The sequence below is a fragment of the Podarcis pityusensis genome (assembly GCF_964106645.2).
Source record: "Podarcis pityusensis genome assembly, chromosome: 11".
NCBI classification, from domain to species: Eukaryota; Metazoa; Chordata; class Lepidosauria; order Squamata; family Lacertidae; genus Podarcis; species Podarcis pityusensis.
Genome location: NC_138036.1, coordinates 10489673 through 10516657, shown reverse-complemented (window position 1 = coordinate 10516657; position 26985 = coordinate 10489673). Strand labels below are relative to the sequence as shown.

Genomic DNA, 26985 nt, shown 5'->3' with positions numbered 1-26985 from the left:
TACATGTGTGTGTTTGAAAATGTGCATGACTGAATCTCGCAATCATACCTAATTGATCAGCCAGCTTGCGTGTAGCTGACTGGGGAGGAGGCAACCATTGTGCTAAGTCACAGAGATGTAGTGAGTCACCTTGTTTGTTGGGTGCATGCTTTGGGTGGGTACTTTGCTGTAGCCTCTGTGGTTATTATTGAATCAATCTCTCCCAGCATCCTTGCAGTTCTGTTAACAGTCTGCAGCTTGGGGATGGCTGAGTTTAAAAGGACATGTCCTAAAAAAGCATGAAGCTGGCCGCAAGTTGAAGAATTGCCTATTCTTTTGTAACAGTGAGCTCATTCTCCAAGGACTGATCCATACATGGGCCAAAGCAGTGAGATTAACAAGAGGCAGGGAGATTATCGAGGCACAGGGCTTCAAGACCCAATAAGGCTGGAGCATGCCCAGTGACAACAGAATGTTGAGCATCTGTTGAGGACAGAATAGAAAACCAAAGAGGGGTTATGGAATGGAGTAACCTGAAGGCAGGGATGGCTGGAATCCTTACAGGGGTACACACAACAACATTTTGCTGTAATGCATTTGTTGCATCACAAAACCAAAGCTTGTTTAAAATGCTAGTTTGTTTTGAAATACATACATATATATATATATATATATATATATATATATACACACATGCATTTCAGGGACATCTTTTTTTAGTGTGTGAGTGCAGGGTGAAGTGATTAAAGAGAAGTTATCTGGGGAATTTTTGTACTCAAATGGAACGGAGGTAGTTGTAATCCCGTCCCCCTCTCTTTCCTTGGTAAATGTAGATACCTAAGCACTATTCACTCGGTGGTTCAGGTACTCAAAAAGCTGGCTCATACTTTCAAACTCCTCTAATTGTGTAAGCTGGAGGAGGGGGGATGACAGCCACCATCACAGTGATAAGTATTTGCTTCCTGTATGCACAATGTTTTCCCATGTGGTAGTGTAGACAATCACCTGGAGAAATTCAAGTTCCTCAACAATGCATGAAATTTTTAAGATCAGCTTGGGTGCTTCCCTCTCAACAAAATACCACACAATAGTAAAAACTATGGCTGAGAATCAACCCACAGTGTCCGTCACATTAACGTTTCAACTTCCTTACACGCTAGGCAGGGCCAATCTGAATATTCAGGAAAGCCACAAGGCACAACATTCCTGTCATTTTACCATTTCACACTGCATGTGTGTGTAAGTGGGAAGATACATCTGAATATCTGCCCCACATATAAATCCTCCTGCATGTTGAAAACTAGCTTGCCACTCGGTACAGATGTGCTAGAAACAGGTCTTCCAGCCCTTATAGTTTTGAACAAACAGGCGGATTTTGATTTGAGGAAAGGAGATGAAATGTGAGCCCCAATTCCTGCAGTCTGAAATAATACAGTCTCCAAGACTCTTTGCCACATGTTTGGTCCAAATGCAAAGATCAGCCTTTAGAAAAGTGTGGTGCAAAGACAGAGCTTGCACATGAAAAATTATCAGGATAAAGTGGTTTAGGTGCCTAAGGACTCTCCCAAAGAAGGATAAGTTTAGTAACAGGCTCTTGGGAGTTGGAGGGAGTTATTAAGGGTAGCCACTGAAGCCATAAATATGTGGTGCTCCGATTTCCCTAGAAATAATGTCCATGTCATCACAGTTCTTGGAAATGAGGACATCCATCTTGAAACAGCAAACTGTTGCAAGTGCTAGCAAGAAAGAAAATTAAAAAAGAGTTTGCAGCAACATCTTTTCACCCAGAGCTTGTCTTCTGCAGTTGCCTTCTCCAGTTGAGTTGGCTGGTTAGGTCCTGGATGAATGAAGAACGTCATCCAAGGAGGACATTTCAGTGCATGCTTCATACTGATCTAAAGGTGGAGAAGGGAGCGGGGAGGAGAAGATTTAAATGGCTTGAATGAAATTTCATATAGTCCGACAACATTGCAAAATGGCGAGAAGTCTTCATGGGGCCAAATCTGACATTCGTGGAAACTTATGGAATGTGTGGTTTGACCTAATTGGCAGCAGACTTGCTGAGGACTGGAAAACCACAAGACGGAGCTTTCCATAAGCCACACAAAAGTTAAACTTGCCTTACAATAAAAGCATTCCATTGGCAAGACTTGACTCAAATCCCACGGGACAGTTAAGAGACGTTCTAAAGCAGACATTAAAACTCACTTGACAAGGGAAATTCAGAGTTGCATCACTTGCTGCATGATATCCCCTCTGTGCCCACACACCAAAATAAGTTCTGACTGTGCAAAGGAAGTCCCCCACCCTCCTTGACCCCTGTGCACCTCCTATATCTGTTGTGCAATATACCTCAACCCTCTGGAGCAGATTTGCCAATGGTGCGAGGAAAGGAGATGAGCGAAAGTCATTCTGCTTGCCAAATAATTTAGCTGAATATTGCCCACAGCAGTCAAGATGCTCAAGAGTACAACTACTTTTATACTGTCAAAAATGAGCTATATCATCCAGTATCTTCATGCATTGTGGGGAGGGACTGATACTCAGAGCACGCATGCAGATGTTCCTCAGCTCAGTGCATGGCATTTCCAGCAGAAGCAGAAGTAGCCATTGTAGGACCCTCTGAACGTTGCTGCACTTCCAACTCCATCAGTCCTAGCCAGCATGGGTAATGGCTAAGGAAGATGGGAGTTGTAGTCCAACAACATCTGGACGACCTGAAAGTAAAGTTTCAGGGAGCAGAGCCTGAGGAAAACCTCTAGCAGAGACTATGCATTCTGTTCCAAGGCAGTAGGGGCATAAGTAAAGGCAGCCCCACTTGGTTATCTTAGCAAAACATGGTAGTTTCTTCCAAGTCTTCCATGTTTACTTGAACTCCAGGTCAACAGAGAGCCTTGAGATGAAACCAGCAAGTTACACTTTGCAATACAATGTATGCACCGGTTATGTTCTAGGGACTGAGCCTGAAGCAAAAATTGCGTATAGTCAAAATCCAATGGGTTCAGTGGCAGGTGGGATTGCCAAAGTCATTTCCCCCAGAATCCCAGTCCCTTTTTAATTTTTAAAAAGTTGTTTGCCGCGTGTGTGAAGCTGAATGCGCACAAGTTAAATGCAAATGGCTGGCTTCCTGTACTGCAGAGAAGAGCATAGGAAACCGTCTTACACCAGGTAAAATCAATGGGTTATCTGGTTCAGTATTTTCTGGGGCGCAGGGTTTCAAGCTAGGTCTCTCCCAGCCTTACCCAAAGATGCTGGGGACTGAATCTGGGATCTTCTGCACTCAGAGCACTTGCTCTGCCACTGAACCATAGACATTACCCAACAGCACATTCATCTTTGGGGTCCTGTCAAGGCTTACCTTGTTTGGTTCCTCTTTAGCCACCCATCTCGACATTTTATGAACCAGAGTTCTTCGCCAGGAGATATGTTGGTCTTCTGGGGGTCTTCTGCGCAAAACGTGAGCCTGAAACAAAAAAGGAAAATATGTAACTCCTACAATCCCAAGACTATAGTATTTAGCTGACCATTTGGGGAACAGAACACTGGAGCTTGGTTCGATTTATGAAGACAGTTCCTATATTTGCAGAGTGGATATGGATACAAACCTTCGGCTGAATAAAGGTAAAGGGACCCCTGACCATTAGGTCCAGTCGTGGCCGACTCTGGGGTTGTGGCGCTCATCTCGCTTTACTGGCCAAGGGAACCGGCGTACAGCTTCCGGGTCATGTGGCCAGCATGACTAAGCCGCTTCTGGCGAACCAGAGCAGTGCACAGAAACGCCATTTACCTTCCCGCCGGAGCGGTACCTATTTATCTACTTGCACTTTGATGTGCTTTCGAACTGCTAGGTTGGCAGGAGCAGGGACCGAGCAACGGGAGCTTACCCCGTCGCGGGGATTTGAACCACCGACCTTCTGATCGGCAAGCCCTACACTCTGTGGTTCAACCCACAGGCTATTGGAGATCAAAGGCCTGCAGTCTTCTTGCTTGGTTTACCATGATGGCCTCATTATGATAAACCATAGCTAACAGTTGACCATGGATACTTCAATCTGTGTTGTTGTTTTTTGCTCCTCCCACTATCACGGGGAAAACAAGGATCCCAGACTTAGTTTTTTGTCCAAATAAGGAATTGTGTTTGTTTTTCTCCCTGCAAAACACAATCTGTAGCAGAGGTCTGGTCTCAGCTAACAGACCATGGTTTGCATGAAACAAACCCCGTCCCCCAGCTGACATGGGGATTGTGGCTGCTTTCTCATGTGTGATAACGGGAAGGAGCAAAACAGCCCATACTGTTGCATGTGTGGTAATCCATTAACCACGGTTTACTGTGACATGCAAACTGAGCTATGTGACTCAAAAGTTAATACACACACTTAAAGAGACGTCTGCAGGATGATGATTTTGGAGTTTCTTTCAAGCCCCAAAACATATCCTGTTGTCTTGTCTGAATCAAAGTTTGCAATCATTCAATTGCTAGTGCCCTGGGCTTACTTTTGCTGAGTTTCGCCAGATTTCACACGGATCCGCCTGATCTGGAGCTCCTTGGACGAATTCTCAGGCCGAGTCCAGTACATCTTCAGCTCTCTCCACAAGCTGTACCAGGACTGAGTGGATCCTTGCCAGGTGAGCTTGATCTTCAAGACATCGCCAACATCTTCTTCAGTATAGACAAGGAAGGTGTTTGTATAGTTCAGGCCAATCTGCTCAAACCTGAGAATAAGAGGAACACAACGTTTTGTTAAGGAAGTGCAGAGGCAGGGAGCAACTCATATTTGCTTGTTATGGTTTCAGTGAAACACCTCTAGTTGACTTAACGCTAAGCTAGTGATTGTGGTTTCTTTCTCCGTTGTGCTAACAGGAAGGGGAGAGAGCTCCCGTGCTTGAATCCTGCTTGCTGGGCTTTCCCAGAGGCAACTGTTCAACCACTGTGAGAGCAGGATGCTGGACTAGATGGGATATTGGCCTGATCCTGCAGGCTCTTTTTATAATCTTATGGTTCTCAAAAACCTGTCTTGTGGTTCATCCTGTCCAGCAATTTTCTAAGTGGTGCTCCAGGGAATCAAACTTATTAAGGGTTGTAATTACTTATTATAGCTTGTCTTTCATGGAGCTTGGATGAAAGGGAACCTATCCACCACTTCCCATCAAATATGTCAGTGGCAAACCCTACAAGAGGGTAGAGGGGGGTGGGAAGCAAAACATACAAATGAAGACTAAGTGTGCCCAGTGGCCATGAAATGTTGACTCACCATCGGAAGAGGAAAGGACAGAAAATAATAATAAATTTTATTTATACCCCGCCCTCCCCAGCCAAGGCCGGGCTCAGGGCGGCTAACAACCAATAATAAAAACAAGTTGATTGAAATACCACTTTAAAAACAAGATTAAAACACAACATTAAAACATTAAAATGCAGCCTTATCACAGGAGGAGAAAGGGGAAAAAAGAAAGAAAGAGGGGGAGGGAGTCAAATTGATCCTAAGCCAAAGGCCAGGCAGAACAACTCTGTCTTACAGGCCCTGCGGAAAGAAATCCGATCCTGCAGGGCCCTGGTCTCATGAGACAGAGCGTTCCGCCAGGCTGGAGCCAGTGTTGAGAAGGCCCTGGCTCTGGTTGAGGCTAATCTAACTTCCTTAGTGCCCGGGGCTATTTATGGACCTTAAGGTCCTCCGTGGGGCATACAGGGAGAGGCGGTCCTGTAGGTACAAGGGTCCTAGGCTGTGAAGAGGGGGGCGGAATGGAATGGAATATCTGGGGCAAGGACATGGATGCCTGGCACCCTGAAAGGGAGCACTTCACACTGCAACATTTTGTTGCAGTCCTGCCTCGTTCCCCCACTAGCATTCAGATAAAAGAGCGTGAGGTGTGCACTCAGTTAGTGCTTGGTGACAATATCCCGTGTAAACAGAGTGCGTGACCGACAGTATACCAAAGAACTGTCTGTGATGCATATTAATTCAATTACACGCATGCACCAGTTCATTGAAAGAACGTGACACGAAGAAAGTTCCCTCAAGATGAAATGTTTGAAATCTGGTAGTCCATTTTGTCAGCTTTAATCTACCTGCACACAAATGCGATTCCCTGATATCTGGCCTATAAGCACAGCAAAATGAGACCGGGCAGCGCGGTGGTGACAGAATGAAATGAACTAGGCTGCAGGTGTGTGTAATAAACCACTGCCTGGATTTTTCTCTTTCATTTTTTTAAAAATTAACTGCAAGAAGAAAACTAGCCCAACCAACTCCCTGTGCTATTAGCTTTCTTCTTGCAGGAACTTTCTTCTTGCAGGGACTTCCCCCTTTGAAGAGGTCCTCAGGGGCTACTTATGCACAGAGGGAGAAGTACCACCCCCCCCCCCGCTCCAATCTGGAGCAACCAGCCTACTCAGTCACAGGTTCAGGAATTGCACACAGAGAGAGAGAGAGAGACTTGAAAGAGGGTGCAGGGTTGATGCTTATAATTCTCCACTTACACTTCCAGAGGCAGGGGCTGGGAGTCCCCACTGGTGCCGTGTAGCGTAACAGAGAAAGTAGGCTCTGTTTCTCCCATGTTTTTGTAGCTGAAGACATGCATTTTCATCTGGTAGTGGAAAACTGCAGAGACACAAGTGAAGACGCTTCAACGCAGAGCCAAGATTAGGGCTACAAATCCTTTGTTCCCATTAAACAGACGCGGTTTGCAAGGCAAGTGCCAATTGGCACGGGATCTGCCCTGTCTTTGCCAAGTGGCGTTGCTGGGACTCTGTGCACATTAACCCCGATCCGGAGCAGATAAGACATAGATGAGGAACCAGAAACGCAGCTGTGTTTCCATCATTTCCCCCTGAGGAAGGACAGCTTTCTCTGGTCTCCTGCAACGAATGGCCATTTACACCTGCAAATTACTTGAAGGGTGCACCCTTGCGAAGGGGCAAGCTGGGATGCTTCCTCGAGGGGAGGGTTTCTAGCCTGCCGCTTGTGATGCAGAGCTCTTTCCATCAGTGCTCCCAGACCTACCACGGCTCTTTGCTGGGAGCAGAGCCAGGGCTCCCCATGCTGGGACATTCAGATTTCACTTAAAAGCTTATTTCCCCTTTAAAGAAGGGACACATTTTCTCAGCAACCTGGGCTTCAGTGGAAACTGCGTCACGGGTCACCTTCACCACCAACGCAAGACGTGGCAGCGGCCATTGGGTTCATAGAATCATAGAATTGTAGAGTTGGAAGGGAGCCCCAGGGGTCATCTATTCCAACCCCTGCAATGCAGGAATCCCAACTAAAGCATCCATGACAGATGGCCATGCCTACGGGAAGCCTGCAAGTGGGAGCTGAATGCACCAGCGCTCTCCACACTTCTGATTCCCAGCAACTGATGTTCCCCAACAGGGGAGCTAGAACACTCTTCAGCACTCAAGAAGAGCCCTGAAGTCCCACAGTGGATGGAAGCTAACCAGAATGGGTCTACAGCCCCAGGACCCAGGGTTCCCTCCTCCATCCCTGAGTCCCTGACACTAAGGTACTCCAGGGTTCCTTGGAACAGTCTTTGATAAACCAGCAGAACCCATCATCAAGAAGAACCAGCCTAGAACCATCTACTCCAGCTCCTATTCTCATAAGGATCAACCAGTGGCTTCATAGAGGATATGTCCACCAGTGGCTATTAGCCATGATGGTCAAATGGGGTCTGGAAGCAAATTAGCTCTGTCCGCAGCATCTGGTGCCTTCATACCCCAATTGTTGGCTTCCTGGAGCCACCTGTATGGCCACAGCTAGAAATAGATTCCTCAGCTATAGACTCTTGGTCTGACGTAACCTTCTTCCCATCTCTGCAACCCAGAAATGATGTTGAGGGATCAATGTGGGACCCACTACACGCAAAACAGGTGCACTGTCACTGAGCTACAGCCCTTGCTCTCATTTCGGCTGCTCGAATAATGTAATTTTCTCCATCCACACACACATGCACACATATATGGGTAGCTGGTTCTTTGAAGCTAGAACACAGGTAGCCAATGTTGTGCTTTCCAGATTTTGTTGGATGCCAACATCCATCAGCTCCAGTCAGCATGGCCAGCGACTAGAAATTATGAGAATGGTAATCCAACAACATCTATCAGCCTCTAAGTCAGAGGTGGTCCACAAGCTCCACTCTGAAGTTCTCATATGCTGGTAGGTCTACGAGCGCCAGTTAGGTGGCCCATGGAAAGGATGGGGAACAGATGAGAATATCTGCATTTGGTTCTGCACTTGATTAATTTCCCCCCCTAACAATGGAGATTGATGACATTTTGACCAAGGGTGGAATATCCAACTGGCTAACAAAGCCCTGGTCTAGGGCCCAACATTTTTGTAATATGGCACCGGTGCTAAATGGGTTTTTCATTCACTTGCCTCCCCTTAAATCCAAAAGCAGGATAAATGCTGAGCTGGACCCCAAAACAAAAGCCAACAATTTTTTTTTTTACATCTGGCTTCACTGAACTTTGCTCAAAAAACAAACAAACAAACAAACAAACAAACACCACCAAAACTTTATTTAACTAATTCATAACCTGCTCTTCATTAAAACTCAATTCCAGGCAGCATATCAATATAAAACGTGATGGGGTGAACTGGAAATTCAAACCACAACAATAAATCAAAACTACATCACTGTTACTTAAAATATGACGTATGCATGTGCTTTGATATCTGAATGAAGGGTTTTTTTAAAGTAGCTTGCTGAGACCCCAAATTTCTTTTAAAGTGGTTTGTTTGTCTTGTTTTTAAAAGTCTGGGAACTCATGGGCTTGGGAGCCCCTGATGCTGTCTGGCGCACCATTGAGGAGAGAACCATCAACACATTTCAGATACAGGCTTCTGGTGTCCAAAGGGAGACACCCCACCCCAACCTGGAATGATGAATGTTGTAGTCCAAAACATCTGGGAGGCAACAGGTTAGGGGAGATGTCCCAATGCATATCCTGAGGTGTTTGTGAGGGGAAATCTAATGCAAACACACCCTTAAACTGATGATAGATAGATAGATAGATAGATAGATAGATAGATGAAGAAGAGTTTGGATTTGATATCCCGCCTTTCACTCCCTTTAAGGAGTCTCAAAGCTGCTAACATTCTCCTTTCCCTTCCTCCCCCACAACAAACACTCTGTGAGGTGAGTGGGGCTGAGAGACTTCACAGAAGTGTGACTGGCCCAAGGTCACCCAGCAGCAGCATGTGGAGGAGCGGAGACGCGAACCCGGTTCCCCAGATTACGAGTCCACCGCTCTTAACCACTACACCACACTGGCTCTATAGATAGATAGATAGACAGATAATTGATTATGGTCAGAAACCAGCTTATAAAACACACTTGGGGGTACAATCCCAGAAGGAAAACAAACATTTAAAACAATGTACAACAATAAATTTATAAATGCGATAAGCATATAGACATTTAAAACTTTAAGATAAGCTCCTGCAGAGAGATGACCCAGAGTCACCCATGGAACCGAGTTTGGGAATTTTCTTAACGAACTAGTTTGAGTCCCGGGATAGTCTGCTCCTACAGATCTGTACACGGAATCTGGCGACCATCCGGGTCGTCTTATGAAACTGATATTACTTTATTATTATTATTATATGGGGGGAATATGTGGCCCTACAGGTGCTGTAGGACTACTACAGCTTACGACCTTCCTGACTATGTAGCCTTGCTACAGAGAGAAAAAACACTTGATGAGGTAAGCAAGCATAAAGCAACTTAATGGAGGGCAAGCTATGTCTTGCATCTGCAACGGTAGGAAAATGCAGGTCTGCCTAGGACGGAGGCATAGTTTTCTCCCATTTGGGGGCACTCATCACCTAGGCTAAAGCCCAGACTTTGCGATGGAGAGGCTACTGAGTTTAGCAGCAGGGGACAGTAGAGGTTAGTAAGCAGAGGTTTCTTGGGAAAGTTAGGGAAGCTGTTTTCTAGGAACAGACAAGGAGCTGGTGCAACTGAAAAAGTATTTGTTACCCGTTTCCCATCCAGTAGTTATTCAACTCAAAACTGCCGCTCCCACAAATGGTTAAGAATCCCTTTTTCCACACCCATCTTCTGCTCCTAATTACAGCTCTCCACAGCTGCTTTTTATCAAGAAACCACTGGCAGATCATCACCCATGTAATGTCTCTTTAAGCTTTTAGATGAATGTCATGATGGCTTTTTTTCCCACCAAGAACCAAAAAGTTGCCTGGCTGCTGCCCAGATTTTCTTTCTTTAAAGAAAGACCAAAAAGAAAAAAAGAAATTCTATCCTACCTATTTCTCCAAAGACACTATAAGGCAGCCAAGGAACAACAAAAAACAGAATGAAATCACATTAATGCCCTAAAAACCCCACAGATACATTCAAATGAATAAGCAAACGCTATCCATTTGACAAATTCCAGCAGCACAAGAACAACACAGAAATGAGCCGGCAAATAAATGCACCATTAACCAGGTGCCATTTTTAAAAACAAGGTCTTCACCCACACCCTGAAACAGCAAAGCGATGGGGCCCAACAGACCTCGCTTGGTGAGGCAATGCATAGGGCTGGTCCCACGACAGAAAAGGCCCTGCCCTGATTGGACACCAGCCCCACTTGCCAAGACTGAGGAATCTGAAGCGGGGTTCATATTACTGCCTCCAACTGTGGCTCAAAGCCACCCAAGTTCGGGGCCATCACAGCCTCCTGCAGAAATGAGTTCCATAGTTTAACTGTGTGAAGAAAGACCTCCTGATGTCTGCAATGAATCTTCCAACATTCAGCTTCACTGAAAGTGAAGTTCTAGTATTATGAAAGAGGGAGGGGGGGGGAAATCCTGCTCCATCCTCTTTCTCTCTGCCATGCATAATTTTATAAACTCCTATCATGTCACTTCTTGCTTGCTTCTTCTCTAAACTAAAAACGGGTCACTTGGTGCCACTGTGATTTCAGATGATTGATGGGCAGGGAGCTCTGTCCACCTGCCAGTCATGGCCCACAGGGTAAAGATCAGAGGCAGAGCTAGCTGTTCCGGCACCTGGAGCAGCGCACATGCTGTGCACCTAGGGGCAGGGCCATGGAGGGGGGGTGAGCATCCCGGGGGGGGGCAGAGTGAGCCACCCATGGGATGGGGTGATACATTCATAATGATACATTCTTTATCAATCTTCTGGGTGAAATATACAAAACCTTGTGCAAAGCCACAAATGCTTTAGGTAAAAAGATGAAGAAAACAAAAGACTGAGTTAAGCATTTGAAAAATCCATTGAAACCAGGCATTATAAGTTCATCTTAGACTGGGTAGTTCATAAGTCTCTCTGGCTTTGCACAAGGTTTTGTATATTACTCTCAGACGATTGATAAACAATGTATAATTTTTTTGGGTAATTATTGTGTGTATATTAGTCGCCAATGTGTTGCATGAGTCGTACTACTACCCATGGGGGTGGAGCAAGCCGCCCATGGCGGGCTGGTTTCTCGCGGGGGGAGCGATGCCACTTTGCCAGCAGCCTTCCTCCCTTCCCTCTTCCTTTTGACAGCTTGGGGGAGGCTCTTCCCCCAGGAAACAGCCCAGGAATGAGGGGCAACAGTGCGACTCCCAAGCCTCCCCCGAGCTGTCAAAATGAAGGGGGAAGGGGTGAAGGCCGCCGGCAAGGTGGCACAGCTCCACCCCTTCCCCGATGGCCAGGGGTAGACTTGGGAGTCTCAGGCAGGCGGCGCGCCAAATGTCACCCCACCCTCAGTGATGACACCTGGGGCACACCGCCCTCCCCGCCCCGCATTCCCAAGTCAATGGTTCAGCATTTCAGCAAGGGAAACCTGCCCCTTGCAGCATGCAACCTTTTCGCTGGGATCTGTAAGGAGACCCTCCAGTGCTTCGGATGCTGGCTTGCCTTCCTCTGCAAATAAAAACGGAAGTTCTCCATGACTGACGGAACGCCAAAGGAAGAAAGAAGCCTACCTTTGAAAGGCATGTCGGCCCGTGTCTTCAAGTACATTTTGGTGTTCCTCTTGTTCCGCATTTTCTTGGCGTTGTAGCCAATGCCGTTGCAGCGGTTCTTGCGGCAGCTCAGACAGATGCCCTTGCGGAACCGGCTGGAGTCTGTGCACTGGAAGGCAAAGCTCTGCTTATCCTTGTTCACAAGGGAGTCCACAAAGAGGTGCACGGACCGTTCGTGTTCGCACCTCACAGCCTCCCCAATATCTAGATGGACAGACAGGGAGGAGGAGGGAAAACAGTCGTAAGGCAACAAGCCAGCCATTTAGCATTCTCCACCTCCGTGGTGGAAAGGCAGGCACACGTGCAGCAAGATTTACAGATCTCTAGGTCCTTTGTAGTTTAGCACAAGCCAGACTTGGCCACGGACCAGGCAGGCCTCTGGCCAAAAATTCTGCCGTGCAACCGGAAGCGTACGTTGTAGGAGGCATCCGAAAATGCAATGCAGAGCCTAAATATAGGCCATCTAATAATCTTCAGTCGTTTCACGAACCGAAATGGCTTTATTTTTTCATTAACATTTTAATAGGATTCAAAGAATTTGGCAAATGCTTGCCAGATCACACAAGTGCTTTTATCCCATTGGCCAGAAAAGGCAGGAGTCCGTTTATGGTTTCATGAGGAGATAAGTAGAAGGATGTCAGCATAGCTTGATGTGTCTATAAACCAGGCTTCCTCAACCTCGGCCCTCCAGATGTTTTTGGCCTACAACTCCCATGATCCCTAGCTAACAGGACTAGTGGTCAGGGATGATGAGGATTGTAGTCCAAAACATCTGGAGGGCCGAAGGTTGAGGATGCCTGAGTTATTACATTGTGAATTGCTTCAAGTTGTCTAATGGGAAGAGATTCATGAATGAAATATTTTTTCTTCCTCATCCTTAATTTTATAACAGAGGAGCTGAGGCTGAGAGAGACTTTCTCAAGAATTCACATAGCAGGGGAGAAAGCAAACCAGGGGCATATTGACTCATCCCTCGGTGTTAGTCATTACACCGCAATAGCTTTCCCAGATCTGCATACTAGCATATCAGGTTTTGCAATGAATAATCCCCTCCTCCTACACACCTATGCATCTGTTTAATGTATGTAAGCCAGGAAGTATTTTGCAACTAGGGGGTTTGCATCGTCTTAGGCTAAGGACAGCATCTTACCAAGGGCAAGTTACTCTGATGTGGCAGAGTTAGCAATCTGTGTGACCCCCCCTGCCTGCCCACCACCACCAAAATACAAGCAGAAAGCCTTACTTCCGTAGGCAAGGGACCCCAAGACATCACTCAAGCCGCAGCCTGGCTGGACGTCTCCTCCATTCGGGTAGATGTCGATGTGACCCACAGGCATCTTGATCCCAATGCTGACCCCCAGCGTTTCCCTCGTGTACGTGTGCAAGACGTCCACAAAGTCTGCATCGTCGGGAGAGAGGCGTCGGTTGGGGTCAACTCCTTCGAACATTGGGCCGGCTGGATCCAAGCCTGCAGAGGAATACGGTTGAGATGGACGCAGGTATTTCATTGGAAGCTACCTTACAGTATACTAAAGCCAGACTATTTCCCCACTCAGACCAGCACTGCCTATTCTGAGTGGCAGCAGCTCTTCAGAGTTGTGGACAATTCCTACCATCTCCAGTCATTTTCACAGGAGATTCCAGGAACTGACCGGGGGTGTGTGCTTCTGAATGCAGTTCAGGTGCTAAGGCTAAACAATCGCCCCTCCCCTAATTTCAACTTCATTTTAAAAATCACTATTTCTAACATTTGTGAACTTGCAATTTTTTGGCCACGCACACCTGCATTCTGAAAATGGTACCATCCATTCTATCACCCTGTTCTCCTGCCAGGCCTTGAGTCACGAATGATTACCTTGAGTACCCCCAGAGGCTATTGGACTCCAACTCCCATCAGTCCCGTGCAGCACGGCCAATGGTTAGGGATGATGGGAACTGTTGTTCTACAACACCCAAAGGATCACAGGGTCTTTACTACTGCTCTGGGTTTGCTGCAAGCAGCAGTGGATGTGGATGTGCAATAAGCCACTGGGCTAAGATGACATTTCTGTTATATTTCCATAATTGCTCCTTCTGCCTTTGGGGCAACCCTCAGTCCTTATCTGTGGGATGTGATGCATAAGTAGCAGTCAAGTACAACATTCCTTGTTTTCCTAGAGTGGACATGCAGGGAAATGTTTGGTCCAGCCAGTCGAAAACTTCCTGTTTCCTCCTGGCTGGGACATACTTCCTTTGTATGTGACTAGAGGTGGGTGTGACCTTACCTGTCCAGGTGACAAAAAGGACAAGGCACACTGCACACACTCTCTCTTTGACTTCCTCCATTGTTGGAACAGCTTTTTAGCTAGAGACTGCTTCTAGCCAACATAGGACACTGGATTGTCCCCCATATGGGATAGATCCACATCTATATACTTTGTAACTAAGTCTGCCTTCAGGGATCCAACTGTGAACTGAATGTGAGTAAACCTCTTTTATATACTTTACACAAGGTTGTGGCGTGTTTATTCTTTTAAGAGGGGTATAAGGGATCTTACCAGGAACCTTCTAGTGAGAGGCTTACACAAGCCTGCAACCAGTTATCCGCTGTGCATTTAAAGGGGGAATGTGAAACTCTGCTAAGTGAAGGAACTTGCTAGCGCAAGTTAGGAAGGATATTAATAAACAATATATCCTCTCCCGCCTCCCTGAACATTCCCACAATATCCTCATTTACAACCAGTTCCTTACACAGAGCAGGAATATGCAGGGATCGAACCTGCGATATTGGCGACATCAGAACCACGGTCTAACAAACCGAGCCACACGCTTCGCATGGTCTGAGCCACACCATCAGGCAAGCAGAGAGGGGAAGTTCAAACCACCCCAGCCTGTCTGGGAGTAGCTTCCAGCCAAATGCAAAACTGTTCCAGCCGAGACTTACCTTGAGGCTGTGGATGCAGATTCAGGATTCACCTGGTGTGTCACATGCCACAAACCTGCCTCAAGCAGAGGATGGGGCTTTCAGCAGTTTCAGAAAACCACAAGGCAACAGCGCACACTAATTCATAGGAGGCGAGGGGGAAGTTGGTTGGCTTACCTGTAATTCTGCCAATTGTCCCCATAGCATAGTTCCCAGCATAGCCAGCAACGTGGGCCCCCAGGCTGTAGCCAATCAGGTGGACGTTTTGGAGCTGGAAGCGTTCTTTCTCCTGCAAGAGCAACATGAACAGGATCAAGCCAGTCGCTCGTGGAAGAAGAAAACTTTTGAACAGAATTTAGTAAGGGCATCAGAAGAGCTTGATGGTTCAGGCTGATGGCCCATCTAGGCCAGCATCCTGTTCTTGCAGTGGCCAACCAGACACCTCTAGGAAACCCACCAGCAGGATTCGAATACAAGAGCAACTCTCCAGTTCTGGCAACTGGTATTCAGAAGCATTGGTGCTTCCCAACTCTGGAGGGCAGAGCGCAGCCTTCATGGCTAATCGTCATGGTAAAAGAGTATGCAAAGGGTGCACACAGGAACAGGAAAGGTTCAGCTTTATGAAACACATTGTGCCTTCAGCTGATGACGCAAGGAACATTCGATGCCTTTGGCCAATAAACCTTGTTTTCTACACCCTCAGCTTTAGGTGGTGCAAGTTGCTTCATGCAGGTTTTTCCACCCCCAAGAAACAGAAGGCGGAACTGATGTTATGGGAAGCAAAGCAGGGCCAAATCCTCCCAAGCAATGGTAGGTAAAGACGTAAGAGCAAAACTATGCATTCAGAGTGAATGTTCAGGGACAGCCCCTTTTGGACATTTTACATGGCAGCTGCAGGGGAACCACAGGGTCTGAGTGCTCCCCGATTCGTCTGTAAAATGCAAGCGTGCCTGGGGTAAGGTTAGAACCCAATGTACTGGCGTCATGGGCAAGGCAGATTCTGCTCATCTTCCTGGTGGCTGCCCACTCAAAGCTGCCATCTTTTCCCTGCAGTCTGAAGTGTTAAAGTCCAGAAAGAGCCGTACCAATCAGTAACTATGGATTAAAATAAGCAGTTATGGATATGTGGAATTTGCCTTATTCTGAGTCTAGTACATCTGTATGTATGTATTCTTTTTATTTAAATGTTGTATAAACTGCATTTGGACCATGGTGGAGCTGATGGGAGCCCAACACCACCTTCAGGACCATCCCTGTTGTATAGCATTAGAAGATCACACACCCTGGGTTTTTGGACAATGGCTCTGGTGCCTGCAGTTTCAGTTTGCATGGGATGAGAAGCGCCAGCATCAGCAACGCCACCTGCCCCATCCCACCAATCAACAGCTTGGCACGCAGCCTGCTGTGTGATGCCAAAGATGGCATCCCCTACCAGGTCCTGCAGCATCCAGGTTGACATTTCTGGAGCAATGGTTGCTTTCCCATGCAGTTTTTGCTGCTCAGGAAATGGGAGGTTTCCGGCTTGCAAGTTACCTGCAACCAGTTAAGCAGCTTGGCCACTTCCTTCCCAACCACTCGGGTGTAGTTCACAGCATCTGTGTACAGCTGGTGGGCAAGAGGGAGCCAATCGACCACCACCACGTTGGCGTCCTTCTCTCGCTCCTGCAAAGCCGACACGACGCTCCCCAGCCAGCTCTCAAACATGCCAGTCATCTGGAAGAAGAATCCATGTTTATTTCCTTTCTGGCCAAAGGAGGACCAGCAAGAGAAGTATCTTGGCAACCTTCTACCCTATGTGGTGGACATGTCCCGAGATCAGAAAGTTCTGGGACATGATCCATGAAGAAATAAAAAGTTACTAAGAACTTCACATAACAAAAGACCAGAAACATATCTTTGGGGAATATTGAATAGTGATATTCCTAGAGAAAATACTAAATTATTTCTGTACGTGACATCAGTGGCGAGAATCCTGGTGGCTCAGTACTGGAAGGGTAACCAGGTACCGACCAAAGAGGAATGGTTATGTAAATTATGTGAATATTTGGAGCTGGCCAGATGGACGGATATAATAATATTAAAGCCAATGAATACAGTCAAGAAGGAATGGAAGTGCTTGAATGATTATTTAGAAAGACAAGGTCCAAAAGTAAAAATTTGGCTGTGTCTAGAATGACCTTGTGAATGGAAAAGGGGAAGCATACATATATACATATCTATATATTAAGATGAAAACATTACTGAAATACAGATAAAATATGAAATGTGAAAGAAAGTGTTGTGAGAGTGATGGACGTCTATTATTACTATTATTTTGTAAAATAGTGTTTATTGTATTGAAATATTATACTTTTCTTTATTCTTTTACTGTCTGCTTCTCTTTGCATTTTTCTTTTTCTTCTTTCTTTTTTATGTTAGTCTTTATGTATGGTTTGGTATTGATGTATTTACTTTGCAATAATTTTTATTTTATTTTAATTTTTTAAAAGAGAAGTATCTTGGCTTTCTGAGGACTGAGAGGAATCAGTGCCTACGTGTTTCTAGCAGGGTTTATATACTGTTTTTAATGTGCTGCGTTGTGCGCCTTTGAGGGTTTTGGCCAAAGGTTAGAACTGACAAACCAAGTGCCTGAGAGAGGGTTATGGTTTAGAATTTCACGCTAGGAGTCACCTAACACCAGTCACCTCATCTCTCACACCTTATTCTGTTAATCTAAAGCTAGTGTCTTTATAAACAACACCAAGCTGTGAATCAGAAAGCTCCTAGGTCAAATATCAAACCCAGCAGGAATTAACTAGGAAGTGTTGAGTCCCTTACAGAAACCTGCCTTTCCTACATAAGTTCACCAAAGGGTTTCAAAGAATCATAGAAATGTACCGTATTTTTTGCTCTATAGGACGCACTTTCCCCCTCCAAAATTTAAGGGGGAATGTGTGTGTGTCCTATGGAGCGAATGAAGGCTCCTTGGCTTCAGCGATAGCAACGTGAAGCCTCCGAAGCGCAGAGGGAGTGCTCCCTCCACGCTCCGGAGGCTTCGCGTTGCTTTTGCTGAAGCCGGGAGAGCAAGACTCTCCCAGATTCAGCGAAAGGAACCTGAAGCCTCCGGAGAGCAGCGGGAACTCGCGCTGCGAAGGCTTCAGGGATAGCTGCCTGAAGCCTCCGGAGCGCAGCGGTAGGTCCCGCTGCGCTCCAGAGGCTTCGAGTTCTTTTTGCTGAAGCCGGGAGAGCAAGACTCTCCTGGCTTCAGCAGAGAGGGAGAGCTGCGCAGCGCCCCTTCAGCGAAGCAGGAGGAAGGGGCTCTGTTTCTCTTGCCGCTTCGCTGAAGGGGCGCTGAGCAGAGAGGGGGAGAATTTATTTTTCTTGTTCTCCCCCTCTAAAACAAGGTGCGTCCTATGGTCTGGTGCGTCCTATAGAGCGAAAAATACGGTAGAATTGGAAAGGACCCTAAGGACCTTCAAGTCCAAAAGCCTGCAAGGCAGGAACATGCAGCTGCCCCACAGGGGGATCAAACTTGTAACCTTGGCGTTATCAGCACCATGCTCTAACCACCTGAGCTATCCAGGTTTCCTCACACATAGGGGAGGTCTGTGCATAGAACTGCCACACATACTGCACAGATGGGGCGAGTGCATGGGCACATTGGCAGTAGGGTGCGTGGCTAGTCCAGGGAGTTGACTAATATCACAGCAGGTAGAACAGGACCTCCAGAAGTTGCCGGACTACAACTCCCAGCATCCTCCACTCTTGGAAATGCTGGCTGCAGCTGATGGGAGTTGGAGGTCAGCAGCTGTCTTGGCCCTCTCCGTCAGATGTAGAACTCCAACTCACGAGTTCTGCCATGGGCTTTAACGCCAAGGCTCAGATTGGTACATAAGGCAAAGTTACTGTTGCTCTCCAGGCTATCCGACACGGTGGGTCGTTGGCACGTACAGAGAGGGGAAGGGGCAGGTAGCTTGGGCCAATGTGGTGCAATGTGGCACCAATTTGATCCCCCACACACTGTGCATTGGATCAAGCCAAGCTCCATGTGCCTTCCCTCTAGGAGAGCATCAGTCACCCACTCTGTTGGTTTTTTATTTTTTTATTTTTATTTAACCAACAACCAAAACACAGTGAAAACAAACAGTGAAACCCCCCCAGGCGGCTGATACATTGGGTATACATAATCAATAATAACATATTCGAATCAACAATATGTACAATTCTATATACCGTAACACTCCTCCCTCCACAAGGTTTATTTAACTTTTAACATTTTAATTACCCCAAATTGTTCAAACCAAATTAATTCAATATCTTCTCAAACCAATCTTCCTTCTACTCACTGACCTTAAACCCTTTCATTTTTTGTTTCTTCACAGTTAGATATTCTAAGATTATAATATTTTTCAATTTTTCCCTCCATTGGTTCACCCCTAGCTCTTCTGCATTTTTCCAGTTACTCGCTATAACCTGTCTGGCTGCAATTACCATCAATTTTACCCATTTACATTCCTCTTTTGTTTCTAACTCAGAGCTACTCAGGCTAATAAGAACCATTAGATTAGATATTTCCAGCTTCCTACCCACAACTCCCAATATTTCTATACCAATCTGTTTCCAGAATTCATTAACTAATGGACAATTCCACCACATATGACTGCATGTTCCCATCACTCCACATTTCCTCCAACAATTCTTACTTCCAGATTTTGTAATATGATATAACCTTACACTGTGTTGGTAAGCCAGGAGATCAACGATGCCCCATCCATGCCACCTCTGTGGTCACTACTTCCCAGTTACTCAGCACCAAGCAGAATGTTTCGCCCAGAGCCCTCAAAGGGACTCAAACCAAGTGAAAAACTGGTTTCTCTCTTGAAGTGTTTATGGCTTTAAAAACAATGGATTGAGGATCAACAACCCCCACCCAAAATGCCATAGGATACACACACAGAGAGTTCCTCTTATGCTAAGAGCAACACGAAGCAGCAAAGAATTCTATTCTACTTACCGCCCATCCATGAATAACGAAGAAGCTTTTAGCAGAGACGTTAAACTTGCAGTCTTCCAAATGCTGGTCTTGGCCCGTAGTGAGATAGCACCCTTTGTCTTCTAGGTCCCTAGAAGTGCGGACATTGAATTTCACCGGCAGCTTGAGAACTTTCAGCGGTTCAGCTGGCTTTAGCAGCTGAGAAACGCCAACATCTGAAACATGAGCACTTACTGGTTAGGGTTTCCATACGTTTGGAATTTCCTGGATATATCCAGAATACTGCAGTCAGCAGCGGTGTCCGGCTGGAAATCGGTACAACTGTCCAGAAAAATCCAGGCATATGGCAGCCCATGTCGGCAGTGCCGTTTTGGCCGCTTTTCCATGAAAATAGCTCAGAAACGGCATTTTTTGTGATTTCGCCGAAAGAGCTTAACAGCTTTTCTGTCCGGATTTTCACTGTTTGAAATATGGCTACCCTATTACTGCTTAGCATCACCCGGCAAGGGATGAATAAATTGCATAAAAACTGTGGACAGTTTACAGCGATCTAAAGGTAAGGTGTGATCCCTAAGGAACCGGCAGCCACAGCTAGGGCTTTTTTTCAGCCGAAACTCACAAGAACTCAGTTCCGGCACCTCTCAGGTGGGCGCCATTGCCATTATAAGAGAACAAGGGAGGCATTCATGGTGAGTTCCGGCACTTCTAGAAAAATAGCACTGGTCACTATCATGTGTTACTACCAAAACTACTTTGCAGTTTTAGAGCAGGGATGTGGGTGGCGCTGTGGGTTAAACCACAGAGCCTAGGACTTGCTGATCAGACGGTCGGCGGTTCGAATCCCCGTGACAGGGTGAGCTCCCGTTGCTTGGTCCCTGCTCCTGCCAACCTAGCAGTTCGAAAGCACATCAAAATGCAAGTAGATAAATAGGTGCCACTCCGGCGGGAAGGTAAACGGCATTTCCGTGTGCTGCTCTGGTTCGCCAGAAGCGGCTTAGTCATGCTGGCCACATGACCCGGAAGCTGTACGTCGGCTCCCTCGGCCAATAAAGCGAAATGAGCGCCGCAACCCCAGAGTCGGTCACGACTGGACCTAATGATCACGGGGTCCCTTTACCTTACCCTTGTCTCATATGTGCAGGTGGGCTTCCATATGCCCACATTTCATCAGGCCCACAACTTTGAGCTAAAGTCTACAAGCTTACATGAGCACGTTCTCCATAACCAGGTATAGCAGGGGTTGTCAGGAGCTCATCCTACACTTGAGTAGGACCCTGGCAGAGACACATGCCCGACTGGCATGTTCTCTCCCTCCTGGTCGATCGTTCGGGAGCTTCAAAAGCTTTCTTCAGCCCGAACATCACAGTGCCCAATGCCAACAGACATCGGCACACTTAGGGATCCGCAGAGTCTTCGCAGCTTGCATGACAGACCTCAGCAACTCAGCATTTTGGCTAATCTACTTTATTTACATATAAACAGACACAGAGCACTGTGACATGGCTCCCTCTCTCTCTAGCATCAGACAGCAAAGAGAAAGAACAAAGGACAATAGTCCCATTTCACGGAACACAGTAACACAAACATCCTGTCTCCGTCACTTCCCACTCTGTGGAGTCAAAACAGACACCGTCATGTGATAGACAACAATCCCATGACTGCAATCATGGAGCAGGAATTCTAACAGAGGTAGCCAATGCTGTGCTCTCCAGAGGCAGCTGGACTACAACTCCCATTATCTCTGACCATCAGCAATGTTGGCTAGGGCTGATGAGAGCTGGAGTCAAGCAACAACGTCTGGGAAGGCACAGTCGTCCGTCCCCCCCCCCCCCGCTGCTTGCAGTGCAAGCTCACACGTCAAAACATAACTTATCGCCTCCACACCACTCCCAACAGTCAGATCATATCCAGACCCTGAAACCCATCCATACACAGACTGCTGTGGGCCCCTGCCTGCCTAGGGAGAGGTGTAGAGAGTTGGGGGATATGCACACTTAAGAACTGTGCACACATTTCCGCCATGTGCAGCCGACAAGCATAGAGTGGGACAGGGGATCATGCCCACGAGCCTCACACGCTCTCTCTGCGCATTCATCATAATGCAGCCACAGTCCTAAGCTGCATGCAGGTGGGCTCTTTGGGTGCAACTGAGAACTGTGCCAAATCACCCAGTGCCAACTGGGTGCCCGAGGACCTGCAGAATTCCCCATGAAGGGGTTAGTAAAGGTAAAGGTACCCCGACCATTAGGTCCAGTCGTGGCCGACTCTGGGGTTGCGGCGCTCATCTCGCTTTATTGGCCGAGGGAGCCGGCGTACAGCTGGTCATGTGGCCAGCATGACTAAGCCGCTTCTGGCGAACCAGAGCAGCGCACGGAAACGCCGTTTACCTTCCCGCCGGAGTGGTACCTATTTATCTACTTGCACTTTGACATGCTTTCGAATTGCTAGGTTGGCAGGAGCAGGGACCGAGCAATGGGCGCTTACCCCATCATGGAGATTCGAACCGCCGACCTTCTGATCGGCAAGTCCTAGGCTCTGTGGTTTAACTCACAGCGCCACCCGTGTCCTCATGAAGGGGTTGGGCACCCACAAATTTCAGTGCCAGGGCCTGAAACTGTGCACGCAGTTGGTATGCATAGAGGCTAGGGGCATACAGGATGCTAAACACAGGTAGAGGAAAGAATGGAAGCGAAGTCCAAATCTTAGCTGTAGTTCTTGCACCTCAAGGGGTTGGATTAGATGGCCCTTTGCAGTCCATTCCAATTCTGCGATTCTATGAAAAGAACATTGACTCAGCAGTAACATAACGTTTGCACAATCTTATAGTCTCCTGCAGAACCGTGGCAAGCCATCCTGTCCTCATCCAAATTTACACCAAGATTCTAGCTTAGTGGTTCCTGAACTTACTCAGGCCACCTCCTCCCCTTCGTTTCATAAACTCATTCCAATACCTCCTACCCTCCCCTATAAAACTCATGATTCAGAATAGTCGTTTGCACAACCGGCTAAGGAAGATAATAACACGATGAATTTCTAAACAGTAACAATCAATTGCACATTTATCCAAAGTCCTGTTAGAACTATTTAGTTGAATTAATTCAGCAAAATTGATGAACTTGATCCAATGATACCCAGAGGTGGAGATAACTGCTGTGCACCCGGGGGCAGGGCTAGCAGCCCATGGGGTGGGGCTAGTTGCCTGTGGGGGCGGGGCTATCCACCCATGGCAAGTGCCCCAGGGGGTGCAACCCGTGGCGAGCAGCGAGCGACCCAGGGGGGCAGGGCGGCAATGTCACCCCCCTCCGGGATGACACCTGGGGCCGGCCGCACCCACCGCACCCCCCCCCCCGCAAGTGACGATACCAGCTTCTCAAAGTCCAATAGCCATTTACACTTCCAGCACCCCTTGCCTCTTAGCGACCCCCTAAGTTATCCCTCCAACACCCCCCCCTGGGGTGGTACCACCCACTTTGAGAAGCACTGCCATAGCTCTGTGTTTCAACCCCTTGGATTCAGTAACTGCAGGAGATTAAAACCCTGCAAATATTTCACACACACACACGAGTAGCTTGCGGAAAGAGAATACTGCCATGAAGGCCATTTAAACTCAAATTCAGGAGAAAATTGCTCATTACATGCATGATTCAATTAGACGTGCACTCTTCCTAGACATGCAGACCTGGCTTTTGACCAACACTCTATTTCCATGCAAAAATCCCAATGTATCTCTTAATCCTAATATATCCTCTATGCCAGTTTAATATCAAGAAAAATCCGGAAACCTGTCCTTTCCCTCCTTAAGGCAGCAGAGGTGACCAGCTTATCCAAACAAGGAAGACTTCACAGTTTAAGCTGCATTTGCAAAACACATCAATAGAAACAGCAAATTTCAGACGCAATCCAGTAGAACTACATGGAGTTACACCTTAGTGGCACACTGACTTACTTTTTACGGTAAGTCACAGAACCAGTTCAGCAGCCTAGGATAAGCACACGTCAGCAGGTGAGGCAGAGAGTGCCCCTGATTTAGGACTTCTGACAGGTTGCCTGCGAGATAACAGAGGGCACCAGGAGCACATCAAGTGACGGAGCAGTGAGCTCTTGGATTCATACAAAACTCAGGCTGCAGGCGCACCATACATTTAAAGCCCCCGTCTTTTCTACCAAAGAATTCTGGGAGCTGTAGTTTGCCCCAAATAAAGCTACAGCTCCAAGCACCATCAAGACACTACAATTCCCAGGCTTCTTTGCATGGTGAAAATGCTTTCTATGCATGGCGTGTGCATAGCCTGAGTCTCCACTTGTTTTCATGCTTGCCCTCTAAGCAGTGCTTACTCCTGGGAAAACGGGCCCAGAATCCTCACATCACCCATCGTCATGCTTAGCACCACCTATTTAAGATCTTGCAGAGGCAGGTCAAGTTTTCAGCATCAAAGCCATGCTGCCATATTGTAAGAAGCTTCGATGTGCAGTTTGAATATATGCCAGGGTTCGTTGCAGCTAGATCTTCCCCTTCCCCAAAAAAGAAACTGCTAGAATCCGCCCCGCCCCCCAAAAAGAAACCTCTAGTTAAAATCTAGAATGCGAGAACAATCACCAGCTTCTAAGCATGTGACCAAAAGGGACTCTTTTTCACCATGTAAGGCAAACAATCACCAAGCATAAAGAGGGCTTTCTGGGCAGCCGGTAAAATTCAAGCTAGGCTTTGAGGTTTTACATTAAAAATAAAAGCACCATCTAGCTGTCACGTTTCCCTATCCATGCACTTATTAGCCTTGCCTCTAGCCAGATTTAAAATTAAAAACTCAGGACATAGCGAAAGATTCTCTCTTTAGGCACTTGCTATTAATAGCGGAAGAACCTTGATCATCAGCTCCATTAAATATGAGACGCTGGTGCTATAAATCACGAGCACTGCAAGCCCATCGTCAATCGAACAGCAGGCTAAAATAAGGCACTTGCAGGCGCAATTCAGTCTCTACTCAGAAGTACAACTAAGTTCAATGGAGATTACTTCCAGGTAAATCGCCCTACAATCACAGGCTAAATTTCTGAAATAGCAGCTGATTCTACACAGGCACAACCCGGGGTGGTGCAAGCGCCGTTAGAGAAAAGGCTATAGTTGCGCCCTTGTAACATTCCCCATTCTTTTCAACGGGGCTTGCACCGAGTGTCCGCTTGGAAGAGCAAGGTTTTTAAACACTTTATGCGCCAGACCCGGGATCACAAAGCTAGACAGAAGGCGTCGTGGTTTAGAAGCAGGGCAGCCAGATGACACAGAGTCCAGCTGCTCTTTCACGCATTACAAGATGCAGCAGAGAGCTCACCGAACAGCAAATCACGTCCGCGCTTTTCACCGCCTCAGCTGAAAGTTAAAGGCAGGCATCGCCTCGGCGGCAAGGCAAGAGATGCGCTCCGCTTGCCTTTCCCCACCGGCGAAATGTTCCAGTTCCCTTTGTTGGTCTGGGGAGTTCCAAACACGAGGCTTAAAGCCGCATTCGTATCGCTTAACGACCACAAACCTTACAATTGTCTCACACTTTCACATTTAGCTGTCTCTCTCCCACAAACACGCCCATTCCAGCTCCAGAAACGAAACACAGAATGGCAAAGTTGGAAGGAACAGCAAAGGCCAACTCGGGTGGAACTCCCTGCAGATGCCGGCAATGAAATCCACATCTCCAGAACGAAAGAGCAACTCAAGTCTCGCGCATCCCAGCACCCAGGTGCGCCGCACACCACTAACGCGCAATAGGCAAAAGGCGCACCAAAAGCAGGCAGGCTGCGCGCGGCTCCCTACCCATCTGCTATCCCAGCGCCCACTTTGTCCCGCCACCGCCCCAGGGAGAAAGCCACCCTGCTAGGGTTGCCATATGTCCTCCCCCCCCCAGGACTCGTCCTTTTCCCCCCAGGTAGAATCGTCATAGCGATCCATAGTTAAAAGTAGAAGTTGGCGAAAGTGTCCTCTTTTTTGCTCTTCAAAATATGGCAGCCCCACACCCTGCAGCCCCGCTTACCTCCCTGGGGGTCCCTCTCCGCTTGCAAGGCGTCCTCCCGGGGCGCGCAAGAGGCGAGAGCGATGCACAGCAGGACGGCAAAAGTTCTCATCGCTCCAGCAAACGCCGAGTCGTCTTGTCCGCCTCCTCCTTCCAATACTGCACTTGACTTGCTGAGGCTGCTCAGACTTCTTCAGAGCCGGCTTTTTCTTCTTCTTTCTTTTTCTTTGGGGGGGAAAGGGGGCGAGATGATGCTGAGCCTGCAGAAACGGCAAAGCACCGGGCTTTCTCTCTCTCGGAGGAGGAGGAGGAGGAGATGGAGATGGAGAAAGAGGCGAGAGGCGCGCGCGCAGGGAGCCGAGCAACTAACTTGCAAGCGCAAAGGCGCAGCAACCAAGCGGAGCAACCGGCAAGGGGGGTCGTTTCTAAATAGGCAAGTGGGAGCGTCACCTGACCCATGGCCAGATGGGGATGGGACTCTGTAGGCCCGGGATCCGGGCTTCTGATTGGTCACGCCTCCCTGACGTCAAGAGCAAGCCGGCCAAAAAGTCTGAATGAAAACGCCACACACCCACCTCGAGGAAGGGAGGCGGCGCGGAGAGGCGAGACTTGAGGCGGGGCGTCGAGACACGAGGCGAGAGCCTGGCAGGAGATTGCCTAGGAGAGGGAGACGCTCAGGAGAGCGGCCGGAGGCTGGTGCAGCCCGTGCCTTTCCCTCTGGAATTCTGCTCCCTCCTCTCCCAAATAACTGAGATCTGGAGAAAGTGAATGGAGGGGAATGGGAGGGGCACTGGGCAGTTCTTCAATGAAGCACAGAGTTAAACCGTGCAACTCACTGACAGGTCCGTTCCTTGCGCCTTTGGCAATGAGGTACATCAGAGGCATCCTTAGCGCAATAGCCACATAAAAAATTACTACATTTTACGTAACCCAAGTACTTGAAGCATCTGGAGTGAGGGCAAGGCGAGGGTGATGAGGAGGGGGCGGATCACAGGCCTTTGTGCCACAGTGCAAGAAGGGCAGAAATCTTCTCCCATGTTTGATCTCGCCATGACAGTGATACCATGTTGCCCACACACATTGGTGTCGTGGGCTGGCTGGACAAAGACCAGTGGCGGGAGGCACCAGCTGGGGGACCCCCAAGGGAAACCCGAGAGGAGG

At 47.6% G+C, this 26985-nt stretch overlaps 1 protein-coding gene across 2 annotated transcripts; it reads right to left on the bottom strand.

Annotated features, from left to right (window-relative positions):
• Positions 1-630: 630 nt before the first annotated feature.
• LIPG (lipase G, endothelial type) lies at positions 631-26250 on the bottom strand (the record flags this gene model as incomplete). Of its 2 annotated transcripts, XM_080973335.1 has the most annotated exons (10): positions 25846-26249; positions 19850-20043; positions 16390-16569; positions 15034-15145; positions 13198-13422; positions 11916-12158; positions 6458-6578; positions 4474-4692; positions 3338-3442; positions 631-1874 (listed from the first exon to the last, which is right to left on the bottom strand). In XM_080973335.1, exons 1-10 carry the CDS (start codon positions 25934-25936, stop codon positions 1865-1867), a joined length of 1500 nt encoding a protein of 499 aa, XP_080829461.1. In that variant the 5' UTR covers positions 25937-26249. The 2 variants fall into 2 exon arrangements, with proteins under 2 accessions (XP_080829461.1, XP_080829462.1); XM_080973336.1 differs by lacking the exon at positions 631-1874 and having other exon boundaries at positions 3334-3442; positions 25846-26250.
• Positions 26251-26985: the final 735 nt, after the last annotated feature.